Here is a 22,421-nt window from a genome sequence, read left to right as displayed (position 1 = left end):
CGGTTCCCATTAAAACCCCCTCTTCACGGACTGAACCCCTCTGCATATCGCTTACAGAGAGCTTCTTCCAGTGCCTTGACAATGGCGTCTTCATCTTTGATTCGGTTCCTTGTGCTTGCTTCTGTTCTTTTCTCTGCTTCTTTCATTGAGATCTACGCGGACGAGGCCGAGGCGAAGGAATCTGTTCTCACTTTGGACAATTCCAACTTCTCCGATGTTGTTTCCAAGCATAACTTCATCGTCGTTGAGTTCTACGCCCCTTGGTATGGTTTTCTTGACTTCCATTTACTTTTTGTCTTGGTCAAGTTTCCGTCTCAGATCTTTTTCATGGCTGCTATGTGGTTTGATTTATGTGATTTTTGTGAGGATCCATTTTTCTTTTAGTCCGGATTCTAGGGTTTTTTCTTGATTCATTTTTCGCATTATGATCGTGTATTTTGCCTCTTTGCTCTGTTTCAATAGGATAGTTTTAGTGCATGGTTGTTTAAACAGTTTTGGTGGTGTTATTTTGATTTTAGCATATGGGAACGAATGTATATCCGGTTTTTTTTTGTTCGATGTGTGAATTTGAGTACACAGTCAACTGCGCAGTGGATTCTCAAGTATTCATTTCAAACATGTTTGATCTTATTACTTTTACTGTTGGTTCTGGGATTTTGTTGTTCTTTACGCATGCAGAACTGGAATCTTAAGAGTACTTTGGGCAATTGGGAGTGATTTTGAAATGATGAAAACAATTTATGTTGACTTTTTCTTTTTTGCGATCCTTTCCCTTGAGAAGCAGTGGAAATTTTTGGAATCGATGCAGATTTCAACCTTCATATCATATTTATGATGTTCTAAATTTTCCATTAGTACATTATGATTTGTTATTGAGCTTACCCCTTCTTACATTTTCGCTCAATGATCTAGGTGTGGGCATTGCCAGAAACTGGCACCAGAGGTAAGCTAATTTTCATATCCCATTCCAAGATGTTTTAGTTGAATTATACTTGAGGTCCTTGTTGCTTATGGCTTTATCCAATCTTATCTTTCTATACAGTATGAAAAAGCTGCGTCGATTTTGAGCAGTCATGACCCTCCAATTGTCTTAGCCAAAATTGATGCAAATGAAGAGTCAAACAGAGAGTTGGCAGGTCAATTTGAAATTAGGGGCTTCCCCACTATTAAGATACTCAGAAATGGGGGCAAATCAAGTCAAGACTATAAGGGACCTCGCGATGCAGAGGGGATTGTTGACTACTTGAAGAAGCAAAGTGGGCCTGCATCTGCTGAAATCAAATCCGCAGAGGATGCTAGTAGTCTCATTAATAATGTTTTCATTGTATGAACTAGAACTCTCATCCTTCCTTTCTTTCCAGTTTTGTGTTGTTACATTTTTCCTGTATAGTAGCTAAGAAAATTAATTTCCCCTGGTTTTGCAGGTTGGGATCTTTCCAAAACTTTCTGGAGAAGAGTTCGATAGTTACATGGCTTTGGCTGAGAAGTTACGTTCTGACTATAGCTTTGGTCACACTTTGGATGCTAAGCTACTTCCACGTGGAGAAACATCTGTATCTGGTCCGGTCGTCAGGCTTTTCAAGCCATTCGATGAACAATTTGTTGATTTTAAGGTACCAGAATTTCATTTCATTGTGTGCTAAATTTGGGTTCTTAGGATTTAATTTTTAGCACACTGATTCTTATTGGAGCTATGAATTCAGGACTTTGATGCAGCTAAGTTGGAGAAGTTCATTGAAGAATCTAGTATTCCCTTGGTAACGGTGTTTGATAATGATCCTAACAATCACGTCTACCTTTCCAAGTTCTTCAACAGTCCTAATGATAAGGTAAAGCGGCATGATCCGCTGTGAGAACCGTTCTCTTTAGTTAAAGAAATGTTCCCATTGTCTGCATGGAGCTATTTGTATACTAATGTTCTCCGCTCACTTTTCCTATCGATACTTATCATTCATACTGTAAACAACTTTCAGATTTCGTTTCCTTAATGAGGTTTGATATATAATTTCCTGTTCTGTTGGATAGGCTATGCTGTTTCTGAATTACACCAGTGAGGTTGCTGATTCTTTGAAATCCAAGTACCGTGAAGTTGCTGAACAGTACAAAGGAGAGGGAATAAGTTTCCTAATTGGGGACAGTCAATCCAGTCAAGCTGCCCTAAACGTTTGTATTCTTTTTTTGCTTTGTGTGGCTATTTAAGTTGTCTACTTTGTTCTACATTATGCCTCACATGTTTGATACCTTACTGGTTTGCATCAACAGTATTTTGGACTTAAGGAAGAACAAGTGCCTGTCCTTCTTGTGCAAAAAAATGATAGGTTTAAGTATGTGAATTTCAATGTGGAGGCTGATCAGATTGCCCCTTGGATGAAGGATTACAAGGTCAAACTCGTTCTTGGTGTTCTGAATTCCTTTCTTATTTTTTGCTTTTTGGAATTATATGTTCTTGGTGTTTTGACTCTGAATTTCTAATTGCAGAATGGCAATGTGCCTCAATTCGTTAAGTCGGAACCCATTCCCGAGAGTAACAATGAACCCGTGAAAGTGGTTGTTGCTGATAGTCTCCAGGATATAGTCTTTAAATCTGGAAAGAATGGTATGACATAGTTCACAAATATGATCTTAAGCAAATATGAGCTAGAAATAACTTTAGTTCTCAGTATGTTTGTACGTATACATCATTACATTTCATACTTAAGGCCGAGATCTTATTATGAATTCGTTAATTTCACTTGACGATTACTGATTAGGCAATTAATTACTATCTCATATCGCTTGGTGTGTTGGAAAGAGTTTCTCTTCTAATTCTTGATTTCAAATATTTGAGCCATGAAACTGACCTGTAATGTGAAACCACTAAGAATATTTGCCATTTGATAAGTAACTGGTTCTTCAATCCATTTTTTTTAATGTCTAGTATTTCATTTTGGAGTTTAATCGAAATCTGGCTGAACCTGATCTTGTTGTTTAGTCTATGTTCATTAACTAACTGGCTTGTTTGGTCGGGCAGTTTTACTGGAATTTTATTCTCCATGGTGTGGACACTGCAAAAAACTTGCTCCAACTTTAGAGGAAGTGGCTGTCTCATATGAAAGCGATCCTGAAATCATCATTGCTAAGTTTGTAAGATCCATTACCTTTGAATCTGGAATTTTAATTGCTTGTCCTGTTTGAATTTGTAGCTGATATCTGCAATTTTTTGTTCTTATTTTGAAAAGGGTTATCTGCATATTTGGTCTATGAGACAATTCAAATATATTTGATCAATTATTTATTACCCTTACATTTCTCTGTGGTTATATCTAATCTCTACAAACTTTGGAGGGTCTACTTGGACAAGTTTTGTAACTCAATTCATTAAAATTCGGTTTGATTCATTTCATTTTCCTCTAGGATGCCACCGCGAACGACATTGCAGATGGCGATTTCGATATCCAAGGTTACCCAACTGTGTATTTCAGGTCAGCAAGTGGAAAGCTGGTGGATTACAACGGTGATAGAACCAAGGAAGACATCATAAATTTCATCGAGACAAACCGTGATAGAATCGCCGAGGTAGATTCAAAGCCCAAGGAGGACACAGAGGCAGATTCAAAACCCAAGGACTCAAAGCCTGATTCAGAAGCCAAGGATGAGCTCTAAAAATGGTAAAAACAAAAAGCTCTTCATAGTAAAAACTTTTTTTACAAACATCTGAACTCTTAGTAAAAACTTTATTTTTTTCTTTTAGTTTTAAAAAAAAATTGGCTTGATTGTGGAAATTGTGGTTAGAAATTTAACAAGAAAACAAATAAATTTACCTATAGGTAGATAGTGTTTCAATGATGTAAAATATTGCATGGACTGAGATTGGTGCATCTTTTTATTCTCTGTTGGGTTTTGAATATAGCTGCAAAATGTTTAGCACTCAGAAACATGACACAGAACTCAAGAACTTGTAATAAACATCTGCAGCTTGTGAATCATTGCTTGTTCTTTTTTGTGTAGGAAGTCAGCTTTTTGGTTCATGGAGCAGACAGACCTCGTCAAGAACATGTGGGGTAGGTGGCTGGGCATGTTATGTCAGCTGCTGCTACTCCCATGGAAGTTGACAGAGTATCAGAGTCAGCACAGAGCATGTGATCTCCAAATGTCTCTTTTCCCTTCTTTTTTTGTTATGTTTTGAAAATAAACAATAATATGCGACGCAGGCTCTTTGCTTTTCAGTTAGCTTTTACTTACTATTATCCTACCCGTAGTTAGTGTAACGGTTATGTGACAGCAAAAATATCTGAGTTATGTTTAATTCACAGGCCTAGTTTAGTGTTTTAATTTCTACTGCCCTCTTTATGCCTTTAATAATATATATATATATTACTTCGACATCGCTCAGGACTTGTATTGTGGTTGGCCCAAAAAGTCGTATTCCTACCATAAAAGAATGTCGATTATCTAGTGTGCTAAGTTTCGCCAGAAGCAAGCAAGACGAGGTCGCCCCTCTCCCTATTGGTTGAGCTGTTTTGTCCCTATCTCTAAAGTTTGTAGACAAGACTCGTTCGAAACTTGACTTACGAACTGGTGTAGTACTTGCGGGGCATACCCCTATTCTAAAGGGGTTTATGCACTCCACTCACTGTCTTATAAACGTTAGAGCGGAGGGAAGCCTTCAATTTTTAGGGGGCTTCCCCACTAATTTTTTTTTTTTTTTTTTTTTTTTTACCATAGCTTGTTGGACAATAACCGTGGTAGGAAATGGGTGATTTTTCATATTTTAACGGAGTTTTGTGAGATTTTAATTTTTGTGTTTAAGTAATAAAGTAATAAAATTGCTATTTAAAAAAAAAACAAAAATCTTCTAAATCTTTAAAATTGCTACTGTATCTACTTTCAGCTTTTTTAAAAAAAATATTTATGTAGTAATTTCCAATTCAGGTTGCTATTTTATTCCTACGCTTTTAATATTTTAAAAATAAAAATAACATTAAATATTATATTATTAATTTAGATCAATACAAATTGTTACTCGAATTTCGATATTTTAAAATGGAGAATTGCAATTAAAAAAATTTATAAATTAATAAAATAAGTATATAATATATTATAAATTATACCAAATAACACATAAAAACATAAAAATCAAACTCGAGTTTTCATTCCAATAATTGTTTTCAAATTTTTGTGTTAGGAATTTGATTTTATGGATTCTTTTTAATCCTCTGGCGCTCTTAGTTCCAAAAACTGGAAACTCTTGGTTTTCCGCCATTTTCAGCGCTTGATTACTGAACCCTAGAGACAAAATGGAAATTTCATTTGATAATTTTAATCCGAGTTGTAAACCCTAGATTGATTTACGCTCCAACACATCCCATTTTGGGAGGCACTGATCATCAAACACGATCGGTATACAAGCCATTTTATATTGCAGGAAAGGTGTTCGACGAAATGCTACCTGCCAATATTGCACCATTTCTTATGCTCCACCTTGCAATTCTTTCAGCTTCGGTCGCCTTTCAGATCGCTATTGTCGTTCTTGTTACTATCTGAGTTGTTTCCGCCGTCGACGACATCGGAATCAGTGATTCCGATTCCGATTCCGATTCCGATTTCAATTCCAAATCCAACGGTTTGTTCTTCCTTTATTTCTGCAGAACAGCGAGTGAGGGACTTTTGAAGGTGAGGCTCGAGCTTCTTCACGTCGGAAAGTTGAAGAGGCTTCAAAAGGAATTCCTCTGCCCCTTCTTCCAAACACCTGTAAGTTAAATTGCATTTGTTTGGTAAGTTCATCGATTCATTTTACGATCACTTTGTGAATTAAACTAAAATTTGAATTTTAGAGAAGAAATCGAGTGAGAGAGCATCAATCTTTTTACATGTTGATTCTTGAAGGCTCGTTCTCTGATGACATGACAACAACAGGAATATCTTTCCAGTAAGATCCCTGCCAATTCACGTATCAGGTAAGCAATCATCTTCTAATATTGATATTTTAGCTCTAAGTTTGATATTCAAATTGTGTGTGATTTTTTCAATAATTTTGAGTTCATAGCCAAATTTTAAAATAAAATAAGTTTTTTATAATAAAAAAATCTTAATTTTAAAAATCTAATGGATTTTAGAGGGGAAAAAAATAAAGAATTAAATTATAATGTAACTCTGAGATCCACATGGGTCGGAGAGGGTAACGAAACATTCCTGTTAAGGGGAAATAAACATTCATTGGCGGTAGGCTTGAACAGTTATAAATGGTATAGATATCATGTCGTGTGCCAACAACTAGGCCCCTAAGTGGGTGGATTATGAGATCTCGCATCTGTTAGAGAAGGAAACACCTTCCTTATAATGGTGTGAAAATTGTATTTTAAAACCTTGAGTGGAAGATTGAAAGGAAATACAAAAGGATAATATCGGCCAGCAATGGATAGTAATAATATAAAGGAAGTCCAAAGTAAAATTTAAATAATATTAAAATTTTAAAAGAAAATACAAAAGGATAATATCCGCTAACGGTAAATCGTAATAATATAAAGGAAGTACAAAATAAAATTTAAATAATATAATATTTGACAGTGATGAAATTGGACAGGTACAATAATCTAAAATTTAGAGGTGGAAAAAAAATAAGCATTAATTTGTTGTATGTATGAAAGGGTAGTAGTGGAATTGACCTTGAGTCGTTTGAGTAGATCATAGCCACTCATTCCAGGCATGCAGTAATCTGTCATGATTAGGTTGACTTTGACTTCCTGTGTTTCATGGATATTCAAAATTTAAATAATTCATAAAATAATAATAATAAAAATCAAGGCTTAATCTCCATCAATTCCCGGCAGATAGAACGCTGTTGAAAAACTTGTATTTTTTTTATTTGTATTGTACCTCAAATTTTGAATTAAATAAAAACATATTTGAAGAATAAATAAATAGGTAGTTGAATGGTGAGGATGGCTTTGATTTTAAGGGGAAAATAAAAAATAAATAAAGTATAGTCCAAAGGATAAATTATCCATGCATTTGATTTGATTGGGACAAATGTATATTAATCAACGAAGGTTGAATTGATTGGAGGGATTAATTCATATGAGAACAAATTTGTAAAATAATGGGTCCAAAACCAACAACAAACCTTCGTGGCATTGATGATAACCATTTTGGACTCTAATCATATTCATTCAATCATTTATTCCCCCACTTATAATTAATCTTTTTTTTATTATTATTTTATAACATAAAATTAATTTTTAGGAGAAAAAGATTTAAAAAAATATTTTATTCCCTTAATTTTGTAGGTAAATATTATTTCTGAATTTCAGTGTAAAAAAAATGTTTTTTTTTTCTTAATAAACAAATAAATATATATATATGATAGGTATTAGATATTTTAGCTGAAATTTTAATGCTATCTTATTTTAATGAACATTTCAACGTTATCCTATCTGTTAAGGAAAATAAAATATTCCCTTTGATTGGACGTTAATTAATTTTCAATGGAAAGGACAAAGATAAGACCAAATTAAACGTTGAATTACGAAATTGCCATTGTGTGGAATCAAGTGAAAAATACTTGTTTTTGTCAAATTCTCATATGTTCATTTATTCTATTAACAAAATTAAGAAAATTATTTAAAAAAAAACTCGAAAATAATTAAAATATACTAATAATAATAAAAATTTTAAAAATCAAATTAAATGTGTTAAGAAAAGCTTTAATTAAACATGATTAGTAACAGCTACGCATTTTATAGTATTAATTATGCATCAAATCCCCAAATAATATATATATATATATATATATATATNAAATTATCCATGCATTTGATTTGATTGGGACAAATGTATATTAATCAACGAAGGTTGAATTGATTGGAGGGATTAATTCATATGAGAACAAATTTGTAAAATAATGGGTCCAAAACCAACAACAAACCTTCGTGGCATTGATGATAACCATTTTGGACTCTAATCATATTCATTCAATCATTTATTCCCCCACTTATAATTAATCTTTTTTTTATTATTATTTTATAACATAAAATTAATTTTTAGGAGAAAAAGATTTAAAAAAATATTTTATTCCCTTAATTTTGTAGGTAAATATTATTTCTGAATTTCAGTGTAAAAAAAATGTTTTTTTTTTCTTAATAAACAAATAAATATATATATATGATAGGTATTAGATATTTTAGCTGAAATTTTAATGCTATCTTATTTTAATGAACATTTCAACGTTATCCTATCTGTTAAGGAAAATAAAATATTCCCTTTGATTGGACGTTAATTAATTTTCAATGGAAAGGACAAAGATAAGACCAAATTAAACGTTGAATTACGAAATTGCCATTGTGTGGAATCAAGTGAAAAATACTTGTTTTTGTCAAATTCTCATATGTTCATTTATTCTATTAACAAAATTAAGAAAATTATTTAAAAAAAAACTCGAAAATAATTAAAATATACTAATAATAATAAAAATTTTAAAAATCAAATTAAATGTGTTAAGAAAAGCTTTAATTAAACATGATTAGTAACAGCTACGCATTTTATAGTATTAATTATGCATCAAATCCCCAAATAATATATATATATATATATATATATATATATATATATATATATATATATTTGAAAATATTTGAAAAAATGATAAATAAATAAAGCTCGAAAAAAAACGTTTCAAACGCACAATTTTTCTTTTGAAGAATTATTTAAAATAAATAAATAAAGAAGGAGGAGTTCAAGCAAGCAATCAAGGAGAAGAGAAAGAGAAGGAGCTAAGGGAAGGAGAAAGAGCTGGTCCAGAATAGGGACAAGAAGGGAGAATTCATCTTTCTTACAGGAGGGAGTAAAAGAATAGTGAAACCCGAGGTAAAAATTAAAAGAAAATTGATATCTAACATACCAAACCCTCTCCCACCTGTAAAATTCCAAAATCGCCCCTTGCCTTTCTAATCCAATTTTTTTTTTTTTTTTCTTAAAAGACCAAATTAATAATAAAAGAAATATATCCATATGATTTAGTTTTACCGCGACAATTTTTACCGTTTGACCAGGAACATAGTTGGAAAGGTTAAAAGGTAGGTAAACATTTTTAAACTGTGAGGGTAATAATGCAAAGTTTTGGCAGATTGCCTGCCAAAATTCTCCAAAAAGCCATGCTCGTACTCAACAAAAACTAAACTCTATTTCAATTTTCACCGTTTTTCACCACGTGATTCAAAAAAAATTATTTATTAAAGCGATTTAAAAATATTTCAATTTTATATTTTATAAATAATTATTATGACACAATTTAACATATGTCAATTTTAATTAAAATATATTATAGTAGGCGGACATTTTATTCAAAAGTTAACATAATTTGTGGGCGGTAAAAAACACCTAATTTTCTATACATGTAATTGATTATATTTTAAAAAATAAATGTGATTAATATATTTTAAAAAATGCACGATGATTATTTTATCATTTAAAAATTAAATAATTAAAATAAAGGTGGGCCTGCTCTCTTGGTAAATGGTAGGCCCACATTGGCTTTGTAGTACAAAAGCAATGGTTATTTTTTAAAATTTTATTATTATTATTATTTAAAATTAAAGAAAGTAAAAATCGGTAGTGCCTGCAGTTATGTGCGCTCCTTTTCTCCAGTTTTTTTTTTTTTTTTTAATCATTATTTAATGTTAAAAATTATGGAAGGAACGAGTTCATATAAATAATGGTACGTTTTCCAAAAGAAAAAATTACAGAAAATTAAATTAAATTAAATTAAAAGATATATAAATGAAATCAAAATAAAATTTATAAAAAAAAAAAAATATATCATAATTGACCTCCGATTTATTCTATTCACTACAATAAAATTAATTCCCTTATTACCCCTCTCTATTATGTAGAATAAAATCTATGTTCACCGATGAAACCAATCTTGTTTGGTCAAGAAATCAACGGTCAATGATTCGATTTCTTCACATCTGAAATTACGCTTTTACCCCTTTCTATTATGTGTAAATTTCAAAAGATTTAAGCTTTAAAAAGGAATATTTTTAAGAATATATACTTTTTGTTGAATAAATTAAACGTGTAAAATTTAAGTATGTTTAAGTACGATGGTTCTGCCACAACTCCTTTATATTAAAGAAAAATATAATGCCGATGCATTTAATAAAAACATGATTTTCTTTTTTATGTGATGTGACAAGAGGTATTATTAGTTTTGAGTTCAATTAGGTCACATGTCCTGATATATTAAACGCTTGAGTCAAAATCTTTGAAAATAATTATTGATATTTATTTTTAGTAAATTTCGTCCCTAAATTTTTAATTAGACTTAATGAAGGTAAAAGTTGATACACAAATCTAGATACTGAAAAGTCCTCGGACATAAAAAAACGAGCTAACCCATAGAATTATGGGTCAAGGGTATGCGAGACACAAATCTCTGTAATTGAAAAAGCCACCTCGACCCCAAGACTCGAGTTGGTCCATGTATTGTCATTTCAGGTTCGAGTTCCTCTCAAACTTGAGTTCTAATGATATCGAACCTATTTTAAATTCAAAATTATCCCTATAAATAAAAATAAAAAATTTATAATTGGTTTAATTATATTATCTATTTATAAAGAATTGCTTCCCTAGAAGGTTATTTTTCTATTTTTTTGAAGTATATAATCCATCCTTCATCTTAAAAATTAATATGAAAATTATGTATAAAGAAATGACAACCTCAAATAAAGCAATCAAATTAAAATTGTGTGATATAAAAAATAAAAAATAAAAAATAAAAAAATTATCGGAGTATACTTTGTGATATGTTCCAATTTTGTCTCTGTACTATATAAAAATTTATTTTTATTAATATTAACGGATATATTTTTGTAAATATTGACTTTCGTACAATAATATTAATGTAAACCGACAAGATATCAACTTAATAAAAGACAATTGAATTGAATAGTCAAAACCTATGGCCCAATTTAATTTTTTTTAAATAAAAATAAAATAAATGTAAAAATACAAAACAAAGTATATAATTTTATTATCAACTCTTTTCGAAGATAAGATAGAAATACACGTCTCTGTCTAAATTTTAATGTTTTTTTGTAACACTAAGTAAAACAAGTCAATATCTGACTCAGAGAAATTATGAAAGACACCAATACCAACATAGTGCACCTTTATTTTTGATGGCTCAATCATACCAAATGTTGAGACCATCGGTGATGACTAGAAACGAAAATTGGGACCCAAATAGTACCAAACCCGTGCATGTCCAAATTTCTATATTTGAATCGTGTATGAATAACCGAGAATTAAAATAATATTATAATTTTTGAAAAAAATATTTAATTAATTATATATATATATATATATTATATAATTGAAGGTAAAATAAAATATATTGTAAAAAAGAAAAAGGTGGAGTGTGTAGCCGTCTCACTGAAATGAAAGTGGTGGTCCTATCAGCTTCGATTCGACGCCCTCTCTCACCTCTGTAACACATCATATTCTACCACGTGCACCAAATTCGCCTCCTCCTTTTCTCTAACCTCTTTCCCACTCCCACGTGCTTAAAATCCTCCCTCTCTCTCTCTCTTGCTTCTCCCCCACCGTCCTCCCTCCCTCTTCTACTTTTCCCTCTTTCTCTGCTTCTTCTTCTTCCATTTCTCCTCCGCCGGAATCTCTCGCTCTTTCTCTCCTCCTCTCCATCCGTCGATTTGTTTCTGTGATCGTCACAATGTTCTCTTCTGCAAGACTTTGCTTAATTTTCTTCATCGCGATTCAGAGCTTCTCAGTCTGTTTAATCGACGCGATATTCTCGCCAGTCGGCGGTGATCATGGCGGCTCTTCTCTAATAGGCGCTGGCTGCGGCTTACAAACGGTGCGGAATTCTAATTCGCTGAAGAATCAGAGTGTTGGAACGTTGATGACTCGATTGGAATCTCAGAACTGCGAGGTCTGGACGGAGGCCTGCTCTGAGGCGATCCTGAGTTTGGCGAAGCGGCCGGAGGTTGTCGATTGGTTGAAGAAGGTGAGAAGGATAATCCACGAGAATCCGGAGCTTGCGTTCGAAGAATTCGAAACTAGTCGGTTAGTTCGTGATGAGTTGGACCGGATGGATATTAGCTATGAGTATCCGTTGGCTAAGACTGGCATTCGTGGTTGGATCGGGACTGGCGGACCGCCTTTTGTTGCTCTTAGGGCCGATATGGATGCTCTTCCAATCCAGGTTCTTCTACAAAATCAGTTATCGCGATTATGATTGATTATATGCTTTTGATTACTTTTCGTTTTCTTTTCCACTTGCTTTCACATTTACGACTGATTGATTGCCTTGATGTTTCTCTCTGCCTTGAAATTGAAAACAACATGACTGAAAACGAGAAAAAGAGGAAGAAAACAGAGATTAGAATTTGGAGAAAAGAAAAGAAAAGAAAAGAAACTCTGTTCTTAAAACTATTTCTGGAAATAGGTTCGCGCAATAGTTCTTTCTGTCAAAATTCAGATTGAACTTGTTTTCAAACATTCCATAACTGAATTTCCACCATCTCGCTTCTTCGTTTTACATCTTCTTACACACAACAATTTTTCCAGAAAAAAAAAGTATATCATGTTTTTACTTCTACGCTAATTCTCAGATTCTGTTCAAAATATATCGGTAAATGCCTTTTCGTCAATTTTCTTTTGCCTTCGAATTAGATTTTAGAAACTATAATCATTCTCGAAAACTCATGGAGTTTTCTTTATTAATTTTGCGTCAGTTACTGTCTCAAGGCAAATAATAGTGGTACTGTAATTTTTGGATTTTTGTTCCACAGTCGCTCACTTTACTATTTTTTGTCACGTGTTTAAATCTCTTATTTAATATACATATATTGGTCTAAGTTCTATAAAAAGAATAAGAGCTTTAAATGAAATGGTTTACAAATATGGTATTTTAATTCTTCTTTAGAATAAAGTCAGCACAATGCTTATCCCCATGAATTTTCCGGATAAAGGATAAGTGCAAGTGGTGGGGATGGCATCTGTTGTATCTTCTCACAGGTTGAGGTTGCAGTAGTGGGACATAATATCTATAAAATCTTCTAGGAATACTTACGCTTTTGTAGCAATTGAGTTGTACACAATCAAAATTAACCACGTGAAAGCACTCGATGGAAACCTTCTCATAATTTCTGATGATGTAGATTCAAATTTCTTGATATCTTTACGATTAAATATGAATTTGAGATATTGAGATAGTTTCTCCAATTTCACACACTAAAGATTGCGTTTAGATATTAAATTTGATCTCTACATTTTGATGTTTGTTGTTACTTTCATTAGAACCCTTGAATTTGTAGTGTTTTATTTTACTTAGTTTCTAAGCTGATAAGATCAATTTCTAGATAATATTGTTTATGAGATTGGAAAATGTAAGATGATGGCATTAAAGAATGAGCATAAAAACATGGTGCAGGAAGCTGTGGAATGGGAGCATAAAAGCAGAGTCCCAGGCAAGATGCATGCTTGTGGCCATGATGCTCACGTTACAATGCTCCTTGGTGCTGCCAAGATTTTGAAGGATCGTGAACATCTCTTGAAGGTTTGCCCTTCACACCCCCTTTCTTTTTCTTTTTCTTTTTCTTTTTCTTTTTAAGATTTCTAGAAAATAGAAATTAAACAAAAAACCAAGAAAAAAAAAAAAAATTTTAAAAAGGTTATTAACATAAAATAATTTTAAAGCATTTGTAATAGTTAAAATTCACTCTGTTTTTTGGGATTTTGTTCCCTATGATTTATCTGAAAAACTGTATAAATTAAAGTAGTAACAATAGTAATGTTCTTTTTTTTTTTTTTTTTTTTTTTTGGTAAGGTCAAAGGTTCAATTACTCATATACTACATTTGTTATACTAAAAAAAAATAACTTTAAAATAATGTTGGGTATGAACTCATACCATAAATTTCACTAAAAAAAACACAAATTAAGCAATTTTTTTAGTTCAATTAGGCTAATTGACTTTTATGCAGTTGCAGAAATTTATTAGTAATTAACCATAATAAATACATCAATTTAATAGTCGTGAAGTCTACTGTTATAGTTACAAATAAGAAGTGTCGACTTAGAAACCACTTTACTTTAACCTTTGGCTTTATATGACCCATTAACTTCTTTCAGAAGACTTCTTTTTAACGAAAAATTATTCAATTGGGACCATAATATGTGGCTGTTTTTTAATGGCCCTTGGTTGTGGGTTAAAAGAAAGCTGCATATCGAGAATCATAAGTATTTTTTTCACTTTTGTCTTATACATCCATTATTTATTTATTTATTTTACCTCACTGTTTTGTTGGATGATGAAAGTCTCACATCGGCTAATGAATGATCAATGAGTTTATAATCAAGAAATATTCTTTCCATTGGTACGAGATCTTTTGGGGAAGCCCAAAGCAAAGGCTTAAAGTGGATAATATCATACTATTGTGGAGATCTGTAATTCTATCAGAGTCATGCCCTAAACTTAGTCATGCCGATAGATTGATAAAGTACTTTGTTCGAGGGAGGTGTTAGATGATGAACATTCCCTAATTTAGGGAATGGTCAGGAGTTTATAATCAATTCTATTGGTGTCAAGTGTTGGATGATGAAGCGAGCAATATCTTAAGCTTTAAATTTTGTTCGCAGTAATTTCTTATTCGAAATTCATTCTACTGTTTTACAGGGGACGGTGATTCTGCTGTTTCAGCCGGCTGAGGAGGCTGGCAATGGCGCAAAGAGAATGATCGGAGATGGGGCTTTAAGAGACGTTCAAGCCATTTTTGCAGTTCATGTTTCTCATGAATATCCCACCGCCACTATTGGGTCTCGACCCGGTCCTCTTCTAGCCGGCTGCGGCTTCTTTAAGGCCGTGATTACTGGCAAGATGGGCCGAGCCGGTTCGCCACACCGGTCAGTCGACCCGGTTCTGGCTGCCTCGGCCGCTGTCATCAGCTTGCAGGGGATTGTGTCTCGTGAAGCAAATCCTTTAGACTCGCAGGTGATACTTTATTATTATTATTATTTTGTGATTTTGCTGCTATTGAATTTTTCAAAATTAAATCGTCCGTACGTTGCAATTTTTTGTCTACTCAGGTTGTGTCAGTAACTTCGTTTAATGGAGGGAATAATCTGGATATCATACCGGACACCGTCGTTATTGGTGGTACCTTCAGAGCTTACTCCAACTCAAGTTTCTACCAAGTTCTTCAAAGAATAAAGGAGGTTTGTCCTTAAAATTAGAAAACTTGTCTCTAATTCACACAAAATTACATTTTAGAATTTATTAAACATAACATTTAAATTTCTATCTAACACATCAATTAATTTTAATTTTTTAATCAATATACAAAATTGAAGACAATTTTTAAAGTTTAAAAACAATTTTAAAAGTTTAAAGACAAAATTCATAGCTTTAAAAATAACTTTTAGTTGAGAAAGTCATTTTTCAAAGTTTTTTTTATAAAAAAAATACCCTAAAATTCAATTTAAAATGTTTTTCTTTTTTGGGAGAAATTTTTTTAAAAATATCAGTTTTGAAAATCATCTCAAATTAATTTCGAATCTAAAATAATTTGTGGTCGGGAACGATCCTATCCTACAGGTAATCGTGGAGCAGGCCAGTGTCTACAGATGCTCGGCAATAGTGGACTTCTTCGAAAGAGAGTACACCATATACCCACCAACTGTAAACGACGAAAAGATGTATGAACATGTGAAGAAAGTGGCGATTGATCTACATGGTTCACCTAATTTCAGGGTGGTCCAACCAATGATGGGGGCCGAGGATTTTTCCTTCTACACGCAGTTAGTTCCTGCAGCGTTCTATTACGTAGGAATCAGGAATGAGACTTTAGGCTCCATCCACACAGGTCACTCCCCTTACTTCATGATCGATGAAGACGTCCTACCGATCGGGGCTGCGACTCACGCAACCATCGCTGAGAGGTACCTGTATGAGCATGGAGAATGAGAAGCAACAAGTTTCCGTCTCTTAAAATGCCGTTATCTCCAGGGATGTGATTACCTCCGGCAAGTTTTGGGAGTGTAGTACGTGGGGCCGATATGTTTTAAAGGGAAAGCTGCTTGCGCCCCCGTCCTATTGTAAAGGATTCCGGACGTTGCAGCTACAGCTACACAATATATTTTTGAATTATTTTTTTTAACGTATTTTGTAATGGTTCATGGTTATTATAACCATGTATCCTTTTAACTTAAATCGAACTTCTCAAAAAGCAACGGTAGTGATGAAGGATAGGGTTGATCCGTGAATTACTACTAAAGCCTTGTACGATAACCTATATGTGCTTATTCTCTTACCATTTTTTTTACAATGGTTTTTTTTTTCATATTTCCTAAGAAAACATTGAATTCGAACCCGAAATTTCTTTGATTTTGAAAATGTCTAATCGATACCAAAACCAAAAAACAGCCTGTAAGTTGAAAATAGTGTATAAAGCTTAAATTTCAAAACTCAATCCAAAGTTTGAATAGAATGTGGTTATTACCTTTAAAGAGGATAGAACGCTAGCTTGGTTCGACCCAGATCCACCGCTAGCAGATATTGTCCTCTTTGGGCTTTCCCTTTCGAACTTCCCATCAACGCTTTAAAACGCGTCTGTTAGGGGAAGGTTTCCACACCCTTATAAAGGGTCTCTTATTCTCCTCCACAACCAATATGGGACATCGCAGATTCCATATCATCAATTGCAATTGTGGCCTCCGACGCTAACACATTGACAAACTCAGAATTTAATTAAATTATGAAAACAGAATTTCTAGTAATGCAACAGGATTGATTAGAAAGAGAACTCTCAATTGAAGTTCTAACGACCTAAAATTCTAACCTTTCCCACAGCACAAACATCCAGCTGCTTGTAGAGCAAAATATGAGGATTATATGAGAGACTCCATCATGACCTTTTCTTCGTCAATCATATTGAGAACCCCTCCAGCCTTGTTTATCGAGTATATGCCCGAAACCTAATCGAAAGCGTAAAATTATTTGAAAAGATTACATGTGTGTATAGATGATAGATTATGATGTTCTATTCACTTGCTATCATTTCTGTTATGACAATGCAAACGAAACACTCAATGTATATTAAACACATATATAATCAGATTCCAATTTGTATTCACATACAAGTTTTATTAGCGTCCATTTTCTTTAACACCATCCTTGTCAATTATCAGACATCAAGCTTGCAATAATGATACAATCTTGACAGTGTTTAGAAATTCTAAAAGTGTGATCATACCAAATGCAATCTTGAAAAATAAGATAGAGAAGTCAAGGGTTTTAAATTACAACTTTTATTAAATCATGGTGGCATTTAGTCACCAGCATCAGGCACAAGTGTGGTATCTTATTTGATATTTAGTTTCATAATGTAGAATGTGAGGATGCATAAGAAAATAAGTGAAACAAAGATAATATTTGACAAAAAGAAGGTTAGTTAATAATACCTGATATGCTGCAATGGGAAAAGAAGAATTATTCCGAGAAGCCTTATGGACCCTACAATGAACTTGCATCCCTGTTTAAAGGAAGCGAGAAAAGCATAGTTGGAATTGAAAACAGAAGTAATTTGACCATTCATGAATTAGAAAAAGGAAAAAAAAAAAAACCAAAAGAAGAAGAAGGAGAGGGAAAAAGAGAGCAACAGCAGCAGAATTAAAAGCCATAGTCATGCCAATTGGCTACGCATACATAAACTGTGAAGAAGTAGTTCAAAGACATCCCGCATACTGTTCAATATTCACCCTCTCAAGTGATAAGGTACTGAAAATAAATTCAGCAATATTCAAGATGGATTTGATCCGCATGGGAAGAAAATATAGCATCGGGTATCTTACTGAAACATTAACTTAGCTGCAGGGTCGGTTGATGAGTAAACTTAATTCATCAATAACTAAATGAGTGCACATAGGCAGATTTTGAAAATGAAATTCATTGGATACATTTTAGAGTTAGATTCATTAGACTATACATGTATTAGATTATTCATGAATCACTATAATGATTAGTACATGTATTAGGTATATTCATTATTTAATATTTGGTACATGAATGACCATGGAGGATGTTCCAAAAGGCCTATATAAGGACACTATGTAGAGATTTCAAGATGAACTCAACTTAAGAAGTGAAAACATCTCTTCCTCCAGAAAAAACAAGACAGATTCCCCTCCATAAAATTCTACTATGCTCCAACAGAGTCAAGCATGTAACCGAATCATTTAGGCAAAATAGCTCATTACAATGGACTTACAATTTTTTTTAGCTTTTTAGAGGCAAAAGATGATTCAAACATCTAATAATTCCTTTGCACAGGCTGTCTACATGATCTACACTCATAAGATTGCAAACATTTTAACTCATAGCTTCGTAAATAATCTAGGATTAGACATCATTTCACTTTTCTTTTAATAGCCAGCAGTTCGATATTCTAATAGAACTAAGTAACACAAAGCTAGAACTGCATTTACAAGTTCAGTGGCTAAGAAAAGAAAAAAGGGAGAAAATTGTGAAATAGATGACAAATTACTTTGTTGTGAACGAGAGGATGAAGACATGATAAAAGCCTTTAGCGTCAAGACTCCTAATTGATCCTACCCTACCATTCATCATGTCACTTGGACTGACAACATCTGCTCAAGTAGCACGGGCCTAGTGATCAAATCGAAGTATGCCATAAAAGAAACCGATAAATTTTTGGTAATAGGACATATGGAAAGATGTTGTGTATGAGAGGGGGGAAACTTGTACGGTAAATTATGAATGCCTGTGTATAATATCCCACTCGACAAAGGCAAAGTCCACTCATCTCCTTACAAAATTTATAAGCAACGTAACACACTAATCTTGGAACTCATGTAATCTTGATCAAAGAATAAATATTGGAAGATAGTCATGCATGTTCACATAATTTCAGTACTCTGTACATCGGACTGTGGATCTATAGTATTCAAGGGTTGAATTTAAATAGACAACGACCTCTAAAAATTACCTGGGCGACACTTGTTTGCATAATTGAAGTACAGACTCCATTCGTTATAAGTCCTGGAAAACATGAAATAAACTCTGTAACCATATATACCTACCTACACCCTGATAAATGGTAATTGGTAAATCCTCATCTTTCTCACCGCACAAACATCTAGTTGTCCTCACCTGCAAATCCTAATCTTTAGACCTACATTACCTACAAACTAACTGTTGCCCATGGAAATAACGGCATACCATCATAGACAAGAAATGAATAAAGGTATTATGGTTACAAAGTGTGTACCTTCATGAATGAATAGGGGATATAAAAAATTGCAGGTGACCTTCAGTTACGATGCTCTGGGTGCAGGGGACCTTCAGATACGACGTGGATGACAGCTGAGAGGCTGATGGAAAATTCATCATAAGTAGCGCACACAACTATGATTTGCAAATTTCACCAAGTTTATATAGTAGTTATCTCTAAAAGACAAACTAATTTGTCCGGCAAAACCTACTTGTAATTTTAATTTACGTGAAAACTCAGTTATATCTTCAACACTAACCAGCAAGGAATCACAGGAGTTCCGACTGGCGATGCTGGAGGCGCTTCTGGAACGCAGCCGTCCACGACCGCAGCTTTCCACTCTACATCACTTCATCTAAGCTTCTTCATATGTGCAACGCTCTCATTGCACGCTCTCACAATGAAAAGACAAGGAGAACGCAGAGGAAATTTGAACTTGGCGAAGGTCTTAGCCTAAGATAGGTGCCGCAATCCAAACCATTAATTCCTCGAACACTATTAGGCACATTAAGAACTGTTGAAGCCATAAATAAATTCAAAGTACCACAGAGCTGTAATACCTGCACATACAAGCAGAATAATTCAGAAGCAGCAAAACAATAATGAGACAGCGCACAGAATTAAAGAAAATGACTAACGGCCTGTAACTTAGTATCCGAAAAGAAAATCAATCAAGACGAAGATTCTCAACATCCAAAGCTCAAGAAAGATTATCATCAATATCCGGCAAACAGAACCAATGCAAGTTTAATAATCAAGACAAGGAGGACCGAAAAGATTCAAGAGAGGCCGACGCGAATTTAAGCAGAGAATCGTAAATCCAAACCTGTTTTTCAATCGCAATCAAGAAAAAGAAAAGGAACAAAAATAGAGAGAATCAGAGAGCTCTCACGGTTGAAGTTGAATTGAACGGCGGAAGGATTCTATAGAGTTTCGTGATAATGTTCACTGCTATTGAAATTGATCCAGAACTATGGATATATACCGAAGCTATTCTAACCTTTATCGTTCGCCAGGATACTTGCATAAGTAGCAAAGCTAAACTAAGAAACAAACAAGCTACTATATGAAATTATAAGTACAGAAAATTGCAAAGATATTCGACTACTAGATTCAGAGAGAGGCAGAGGAGGTACCGGAGACTTTATCGGACTAGTAACTGGTTAGGTGTACCGAACAACCAGACAGGATTCAAGAAAGACAGAATGAGTTTGGACTTGAACAAATTCAGGTAGCGTTAGCGGTGAAATACTAAACAGAGGCAAAAGCTACTCACCTGACGCAATGGAAGCCTCGAAATCTCCCAATGTTGAACACTGATGCAGCTTCGCTCGATCGGAATGCAGGCCTTGGAGCGGTTATCGGAGATCTAACACGAACTCCCTGTTAGAATTGGTCAATCCATTAGAATAGCTTGAAGTTAGTCATGCCATAAGAATAGGCTTACTTCGTTAGTTTCCTATGAAATCGGATCTATTAGTTAATCTTTTGCCAATATAAATAGAATATGTCCTCAATAGTGTGAGGCACAGTTTTGCATAAACTTGATATGGTATCAGAGCCGAAATAAGATCCACGAGATCCATAGCCTCTGCTGTTAGACATGTCAATCCCAAACAACACAATGTCTTCTCCGTCGATCAGTCAGGTGATTAGTGTTAAGCTTACACAAGAAAATTATCTACTGTGGTCTACCCAAATCCTTCCCTACTTGCGTAGCCAAAACCTTGTTGGTTTTGTGGATGGATCCATGCCTGCACCAAGCCAGACGATCGCCGTTGAACCAAGTGAAGAAACAGGGAATCGCAAAATTATCATCAACCCTGAGTTCACAGTCTGGTACCCCCAGGACCAGCTGGTACTCAGCCTCATCAACTCATCAGTCACTGAGGAGGTTCTCAGCACGATGGTTGGAATCACCACTGCACGAGAAGCCTGGATTACGCTGGAGCGACAATTTGCTTCCACATCTCGAGCAAGAGCAATGCAGATCCGTATGGAACTCTCTACTATCCAGAAAAAGGACATGACAATTGCTGACTACTTTCGTAAAGTAAAACATCTTGGTGATACACTTGCTGCCATTGGCAAGCGAATAGAGGATGAAGAACTCATCGCCTACATGCTGCAAGGACTTGGTCCAGATTATGATCCTCTAGTCACAAGCATTACAACCAGAACAGATGTATACACTGTCAGCGACGTGTATGCTCACATGCTGAGCTATGAGATGCGGCACTTGCGTAAGGGTACATTTGAGCAACTTTCATCTGCTAACAATGTCAATAGGATATCCATTCGTGGAGGTGCCAATGGAGGTCGAGGTAGTCGCGGTCGTAGTCGTCAGTTAAATAGTGGTCATGGACAATCAAGGCGTACTGTGAACAATCCTGGACGTCAACCATCAAAGACACAAAGCAGCTCAGGCATTGTCTGTCAGATTTGTGGTAAGCCCAATCACGATGCTTTGCAATGCTGGCACAGATTTGATCAGGCATATCAAGCCGAAAATAATCTCAAACAAGCAGCTTTGGCAACAAGTGGATACACTAGTGACACAAACTGGTATGTTGACACTGGAGCCACAGATCATATCACCAATGACCTAGAGAGGCTTACCACCAGAGAACGCTACACTGGCACCGACCAAATTCAGGTTGCAAATGGCGCAGGTTTGTCTATCTCTCATATTGGGAATTCATTAATTTCTGGTTCATCTCTTGTTCTGAAACATATCCTATATGTTCCTAAAATCAATAAGCACCTAATTTCAGTACAAAGACTAGCATCTGATAATAATGCTGTTGTAGAATTTCACCCAAACTATTTTTTGGTTAAGGACCGAGTCACGAAGAAACTCCTGCTCCACGGTAGATGTAAGAATGGCCTATACGTTCTACCGCATAATTTCAGTCAAGCCTTGCTGACAGCCAAACTTTCGAAAGAACAATGGCACAGAAGGCTAGGGCACCCTGCATCTCCAATTACCATTAGAATTCTACAAGATAATAATTTAGCTATAGATACTAATATTCCCTCTTCCTCAATTTGTAATGCTTGTCAATTAGGGAAAGCACATCAATTGCCATTTGGTTCTTCTCAGCATGTATCTACAGCACCCCTTCAATTAATTCAC

The 22,421-nt window shown here is 34.3% G+C and overlaps 3 protein-coding genes, 1 long non-coding RNA gene and 1 other non-coding gene across 14 annotated transcripts; 3 read left to right on the top strand and 2 right to left on the bottom strand.

The window, feature by feature from the left end:
* Nucleotides 1–4,317, top strand: LOC111808382 (protein disulfide-isomerase-like). 2 transcript variants are annotated; one of them, XM_023694314.1, is made up of 11 exons: nt 1–263; nt 913–943; nt 1,043–1,324; nt 1,425–1,613; nt 1,704–1,829; nt 2,026–2,163; nt 2,263–2,382; nt 2,479–2,596; nt 3,011–3,123; nt 3,394–3,647; nt 3,992–4,317. In XM_023694314.1, exons 1-10 carry the CDS (start codon nt 82–84, stop codon nt 3,640–3,642), a joined length of 1,548 nt encoding a protein of 515 aa, XP_023550082.1. In that variant the 5' UTR covers nt 1–81; the 3' UTR covers nt 3,643–3,647; nt 3,992–4,317. The 2 variants fall into 2 exon arrangements, with proteins under 2 accessions (XP_023550082.1, XP_023550081.1); XM_023694313.1 differs by having other exon boundaries at nt 3,988–4,317.
* Nucleotides 4,318–5,266: 949 nt separating this feature from the next.
* LOC111808385 (two-component response regulator ORR9-like) lies at nt 5,267–6,802 on the bottom strand. The gene is made up of 3 exons (XM_023694317.1): nt 6,645–6,802; nt 5,850–5,917; nt 5,267–5,728 (listed from the first exon to the last, which is right to left on the bottom strand). Exons 1-3 carry the CDS (start codon nt 6,699–6,701, stop codon nt 5,473–5,475), a joined length of 381 nt encoding a protein of 126 aa, XP_023550085.1. The 5' UTR covers nt 6,702–6,802; the 3' UTR covers nt 5,267–5,472.
* Nucleotides 6,803–11,528: 4,726 nt separating this feature from the next.
* LOC111809371 (IAA-amino acid hydrolase ILR1-like 6) lies at nt 11,529–16,334 on the top strand. The gene is made up of 5 exons (XM_023695822.1): nt 11,529–12,199; nt 13,430–13,555; nt 14,674–14,988; nt 15,084–15,212; nt 15,592–16,334. Exons 1-5 carry the CDS (start codon nt 11,708–11,710, stop codon nt 15,958–15,960), a joined length of 1,431 nt encoding a protein of 476 aa, XP_023551590.1. The 5' UTR covers nt 11,529–11,707; the 3' UTR covers nt 15,961–16,334.
* On the bottom strand, nt 15,709–20,663 carry LOC111809372. 9 transcript variants are annotated; one of them, XR_002817223.1, is made up of 9 exons: nt 20,562–20,663; nt 19,545–19,738; nt 19,140–19,385; nt 19,001–19,053; nt 17,457–17,527; nt 16,835–16,970; nt 16,496–16,715; nt 16,015–16,120; nt 15,709–15,939 (listed from the first exon to the last, which is right to left on the bottom strand). It is a non-coding gene; the product is annotated as an uncharacterized LOC111809372 (long non-coding RNA). The 9 variants fall into 9 exon arrangements; XR_002817222.1 differs by having other exon boundaries at nt 17,457–19,053; nt 19,140–19,164; nt 19,283–19,385; XR_002817219.1 differs by having other exon boundaries at nt 19,001–19,385.
* Nucleotides 20,664–21,377: 714 nt separating this feature from the next.
* On the top strand, nt 21,378–21,513 carry LOC111809478. The gene has a single exon (XR_002817247.1). It is a non-coding gene; the product is annotated as a small nucleolar RNA Z247 (small nucleolar RNA).
* Nucleotides 21,514–22,421: the final 908 nt, after the last annotated feature.

The sequence above is a fragment of the Cucurbita pepo genome, chromosome LG13, assembly GCF_002806865.2.
Source record: "Cucurbita pepo subsp. pepo cultivar mu-cu-16 chromosome LG13, ASM280686v2, whole genome shotgun sequence".
NCBI classification, from domain to species: Eukaryota; Viridiplantae; Streptophyta; class Magnoliopsida; order Cucurbitales; family Cucurbitaceae; genus Cucurbita; species Cucurbita pepo.
This window is presented reverse-complemented; position numbering and strand designations above follow the sequence as displayed.

Excerpts from the sequence above, each read along its gene's own strand:
- LOC111808382 (XM_023694314.1), top strand. The coding sequence starts at position 82 with ATGGCGTCTTCATCTTTGATTCGGTTCCTTGTGCTTGCTTCTGTTCTT. Across the intron at positions 944-1,042 it reads GCCAGAAACTGGCACCAGAG|TATGAAAAAGCTGCGTCGAT; the intron begins GTAAGCTAATTT and ends CTTTCTATACAG. Across the intron at positions 1,830-2,025 it reads TCAACAGTCCTAATGATAAG|GCTATGCTGTTTCTGAATTA; the intron begins GTAAAGCGGCAT and ends TCTGTTGGATAG.
- LOC111808385 (XM_023694317.1), bottom strand. The coding sequence starts at position 6,701 with ATGACAGATTACTGCATGCCTGGAATGAGTGGCTATGATCTACTCAAA. Across the intron at positions 5,918-6,644 it reads ATCTACTCAAACGACTCAAG|GGATCTTACTGGAAAGATAT; the intron begins GTCAATTCCACT and ends GTGAATTGGCAG. Across the intron at positions 5,729-5,849 it reads GAGCCTTCAAGAATCAACAT|GTGTTTGGAAGAAGGGGCAG; the intron begins GTAAAAAGATTG and ends TTTAACTTACAG.
- LOC111809371 (XM_023695822.1), top strand. The coding sequence starts at position 11,708 with ATGTTCTCTTCTGCAAGACTTTGCTTAATTTTCTTCATCGCGATTCAG. Across the intron at positions 14,989-15,083 it reads CAAATCCTTTAGACTCGCAG|GTTGTGTCAGTAACTTCGTT; the intron begins GTGATACTTTAT and ends TTGTCTACTCAG. Across the intron at positions 15,213-15,591 it reads TTCTTCAAAGAATAAAGGAG|GTAATCGTGGAGCAGGCCAG; the intron begins GTTTGTCCTTAA and ends CCTATCCTACAG.